Source organism: Nansenia antarctica (genome assembly GCF_963989245.1).
Source record: "Nansenia antarctica genome assembly, chromosome: 13".
Taxonomy (NCBI): Eukaryota; Metazoa; Chordata; class Actinopteri; order Argentiniformes; family Microstomatidae; genus Nansenia; species Nansenia antarctica.
Window position 1 is genome coordinate 32,607,592 of NC_137683.1, and position 5,000 is coordinate 32,612,591.

A 5,000-nucleotide genomic window follows, 5' to 3' on the forward strand; every position below is an offset into this window, starting at 1 on the left:
TTATGTTGGTATGTTATGTTGGTATGTTGGTATGTTGTGTTGGTATGTTATGTTGGTATGTTGTGTTGGTATGTTGTGTTGGTATGTTGTGTTGGTATGTTATGTTGGTATGTTGTGTTGGTATGTTATGTTGGTATGTTGTGTTGGTATGTTGTGTTGTGTTGGTATGTTATGTTGGTATGTTGTGTTGGTATGTTATGTTGGTATGTTGGTATGTTGTGTTGGTATGTTGTGTTGGTATGTTATGTTGGTATGTTATGTTGGTATGTTATGTTGGTATGTTGTGTTGGTATGTTGGTATGTTATGTTGGTATGTTATGTTGATATGTTATGTTGGTATGTTGTGTTGGTATGTTGTGTTGGTATGTTATGTTGGTATGTTATGTTGGTATGTTGTGTTGGTATGTTGTGTTGGTATGTTATGTTGATATGTTATGTTGGTATGTTGTGTTGGTATGTTATGTTGATATGTTATGTTGGTATGTTATGTTGGTATGTTGTGTTGGTATGTTATGTTGGTATGTTATGTTGGTATGTTATGTTGGTATGTTGTGTTGGTATGTTATGTTGGTATGTTGTGTTGGTATGTTGTGTTGGTATGTTATGTTGGTATGTTATGTTGGTATGTTATGTTGGTATGTTGTGTTGGTATGTTATGTTGGTATGTTATGTTGGTATGTTGTGTTGGTATGTTATGTTGATATGTTATGTTGGTATGTTATGTTGGTATGTTGTGTTGGTATGTTGTGTTGATATGTTATGTTGGTATGTTATGTTGGTATGTTGTGTTGGTATGTTATGTTGGTATGTTATGTTGGTATGTTGTGTTGGTATGTTGTGTTGGTATGTTATGTTGATATGTTATGTTGGTATGTTATGTTGGTATGTTGTGTTGGTATGTTGTGTTGATATGTTATGTTGGTATGTTATGTTGGTATGTTGTGTTGGTATGTTATGTTGGTATGTTGTGTTGGTATGTTGTGTTGGTATGTTATGTTGGTATGTTATGTTGGTATGTTATGTTGGTATGTTATGTTGGTATGTTGTGTTGGTATGTTATGTTGATATGTTATGTTGGTATGTTATGTTGGTATGTTGTGTTGGTATGTTATGTTGGTATGTTATGTTGGTATGTTGTGTTGGTATGTTATGTTGGTATGTTGTGTTGGTATGTTATGTTGGTATGTTATGTTGGTATGTTATGTTGGTATGTTGTGTTGGTATGTTATGTTGGTATGTTATGTTGGTATGTTATGTTGGTATGTTATGTTGGTATGTTGTGTTGGTATGTTGTGTTGGTATGTTGGTATGTTGGTATGTTGTGTTGGTATGTTATGTTGGTATGTTATGTTGGTATGTTGTGTTGGTATGTTATGTTGGTATGTTGTGTTGGTATGTTGTGTTGGTATGTTGTGTTGGTATGTTGTGTTGGTATGTTATGTTGGTATGTTATGTTGGTATGTTATGTTGGTATGTTATGTTGGTATGTTGTGTTGGTATGTTATGTTGGTATGTTATGTTGGTATGTTGTGTTGGTATGTTATGTTGGTATGTTATGTTGGTATGTTATGTTGGTATGTTATGTTGGTATGTTGGTATGTTGTGTTGGTATGTTATGTTGGTATGTTGTGTTGGTATGTTATGTTGGTATGTTGTGTTGGTATGTTGTGTTGGTATGTTGTGTTGGTATGTTATGTTGGTATGTTGGTATGTTATGTTGGTATGTTATGTTGGTATGTTGTGTTGGTATGTTATGTTGGTATGTTGTGTTGGTATGTTGTGTTGGTATGTTGTGTTGGTATGTTGTGTTGGTATGTTATGTTGGAATGTTATGTTGGTATGTTATGTTGGTATGTTATGTTGGTATGTTGTGTTGGTATGTTATGTTGGTATGTTATGTTGGTATGTTATGTTGGTATGTTGTGTTGGTATGTTATGTTGGTATGTTATGTTGGTATGTTGTGTTGGTATGTTATGTTGGTATGTTATGTTGGTATGTTATGTTGGTATGTTGTGTTGGTATGTTGTGTTGGTATGTTATGTTGGTATGTTATGTTGGTATGTTGTGTTGGTATGTTATGTTGGTATGTTGTGTTGGTATGTTATGTTGGTATGTTATGTTGGTATGTTGTGTTGGTATGTTATGTTGGTATGTTATGTTGGTATGTTATGTTGGTATGTTGTGTTGGTATGTTATGTTGGTATGTTGTGTTGGTATGTTATGTTGGTATGTTATGTTGGTATGTTATGTTGGTATGTTATGTTGGTATGTTGTGTTGGTATGTTGTGTTGGTATGTTATGTTGGTATGTTATGTTGGTATGTTGTGTTGGTATGTTATGTTGGTATGTTATGTTGGTATGTTATGTTGGTATGTTGTGTTGGTATGTTATGTTGGTATGTTGTGTTGGTATGTTATGTTGGTATGTTATGTTGGTATGTTATGTTGGTATGTTATGTTGGTATGTTGTGTTGGTATGTTGTGTTGGTATGTTGTGTTGGTATGTTGTGTTGGTATGTTGTGTTGGTATGTTGGTATGTTATGTTGGTATGTTGTGTTGGTATGTTGTGTTGGTATGTTATGTTGGTATGTTGTGTTGGTATGTTGTGTTGGTATGTTATGTTGGTATGTTATGTTGGTATGTTGTGTTGGTATGTTGTGTTGGTATGTTATGTTGGTATGTTATGTTGGTATGTTGTGTTGGTATGTTATGTTGGTATGTTATGTTGGTATGTTATGTTGGTATGTTGTGTTGGTATGTTGTGTTGGTATGTTGGTATGTTATGTTGGTATGTTGTGTTGGTATGTTGTGTTGGTATGTTATGTTGGTATGTTATGTTGGTATGTTATGTTGGTATGTTGTGTTGGTATGTTGTGTTGGTATGTTGTGTTGGTATGTTGGTATGTTATGTTGGTATGTTATGTTGGTATGTTATGTTGGTATGTTGTGTTGGTATGTTGTGTTGGTATGTTGTGTTGGTATGTTGTGTTGGTATGTTATGTTGGTATGTTATGTTGGTATGTTGTGTTGGTATGTTGTGTTGGTATGTTATGTTGGTATGTTGTGTTGGTATGTTGTGTTGGTATGTTGTGTTGGTATGTTATGTTGGTATGTTGTGTTGGTATGTTGTGTTGGTATGTTATGTTGGTATGTTATGTTGGTATGTTATGTTGGTATGTTATGTTGGTATGTTATGTTGGTATGTTATGTTGGTATGTTGTGTTGGTATGTTGTGTTGGTATGTTGTGTTGGTATGTTATGTTGGTATGTTGTGTTGGTATGTTGTGTTGGTATGTTGTGTTGGTATGTTGGTATGTTGTGTTGGTATGTTGTGTTGGTATGTTGTGTTGGTATGTTGCTATTTAAAGAACAGACGTGCCTTTTTTACCTACTAAAAGAGCCGCCCCCTCTTTACAATGCTAAGCTGCTGATTACACACAACGACCACTAGTTGGCTGCTTGTAAATTAGCCTGCCTCCTCCTACACAGAGAAACGGCTATACAGCTTCATACAGCTTATCCTGATGTGATTTAGAGAATGTAAGGATGCTGGGTGGTAGAACACACATATCTAGGACAAGTCATGAAAGGAGGGTCCTGAAATTTGATGGAGTGCAAAGATAGAACATGTTTCTTTACTCATTGCTGTTCTAGTGTTAGAACGTGACAAAACTTCATACAAAAAGACACACAGCCTCAGAGACATCACTCTGTGTGTGTGTGTGTGTGTGTGTGTGTGTGTGTGTGTGTACTCACTGGGGTCGTTGCGTAGCTGCTCCTCAGCCGTTTCTATGGTGACCAGGAGACTCTCTGTGAAGTCTGCTCTCTTCCCCACGATGGTGAAACCATTCCAGACATACATCATCTCCTACACACACACACACACACACACACACACACACACACACACACACACAGGGTTGGCTGTGTCTAACAGGGTTGGCTGTGTGTGTGTGTGTGTGTCTCACCAGGGCAGGTATCACCAGTCTAACGGGGTTGTGTGTGTGTGTGTGTGTGTGTGTGTGTGTGTGTCTGTCTCTGTGTGTGTGTGTGTGTGTGCCTGTGCGTGTGTGTCTGTCTGTCTGTCTGTGTCTGTGTCTGTGTCTGTGTGTGTGTGTGTGTGTGTGTGTGTGTGTGTGTGTGTGTGCGTGTATGTGTGTGTGTGTGTGTGTGTGTGTGTGTACCAGGGCTGGTATCACCAGTCTAACAGGGTTGGCTGCGTTGTAACGGCGAGACTTCCTGACGGCGAACTTCTCTGTGGGGATGGACTTCCCTGCTAGACGCTGCTTCAACCCCTCCACCTGCCTACACACACACACACAGACACACAGGAAGCAAATGAGTGAGTATGTGTGAGTGAGTGTGTGTGCGTGTGCATGTGTGTGTGTGTGTGAGTGAGTGAGTGAGTGTGTGTGTGTGTGTGTGTGTGTGTGTGTGTGTGTGTGTGTACCTGAACAGTTCCTCCACGTCCTCCCCCGTCTCCCTCCTCTCCTCCTCAGACATCATGCTCAGGATGGACGCCTTCTGGTACACATAGATGGCCTGCTCACACACACACACACACACACACACACACACACACACACACACACACACACACACACACACACAGACATGTATGTCTTTTTAAATGTTTTATCTATTTACTTCTGATATCTGCATTTGTTCTGATTTCAGGCTGAAACTGAATGATCCATAATCTGCTGATATAATAGGCTAAATAATATATAAATATAGACTAAATGTGTTAGCAAACGTGTCAATTTACTTCACACTATTCTAATACATCGTTTAGAAAACTGTGTCGGTCTCTCAGGACTTGTATTAGAGTGGTTTAAATCTTATCTAGCTGCTAGACATTTCTCTGTTGTCCTGGGAGACTCTGTTTCTGATAATGTTGACATGTGGGGTCCCTCAGGGGTCTGTTCTGGGTCCCTTGCTCTTCTCCCTGTACATGATCCCATTAGGTGGAATCATCAGAAAACATGGTGTAAATGTT

General features: G+C 38.2%; 1 protein-coding gene across 1 annotated transcript in view; it reads right to left on the minus strand.

Annotated features, from left to right (window-relative positions):
* Positions 1 to 5,000, minus strand: part of ttc39b (tetratricopeptide repeat domain 39B) — a gene marked incomplete at both ends in the record, with an annotated part of 39,264 nt that overhangs the window by 3,996 nt on the left and 30,268 nt on the right. The window contains 3 exon segments of the mRNA XM_080544242.1: positions 3,758 to 3,869; positions 4,186 to 4,306; positions 4,452 to 4,543. Coding sequence (XP_080400368.1) covers positions 3,758 to 3,869; positions 4,186 to 4,306; positions 4,452 to 4,543 — 325 coding nt within the window.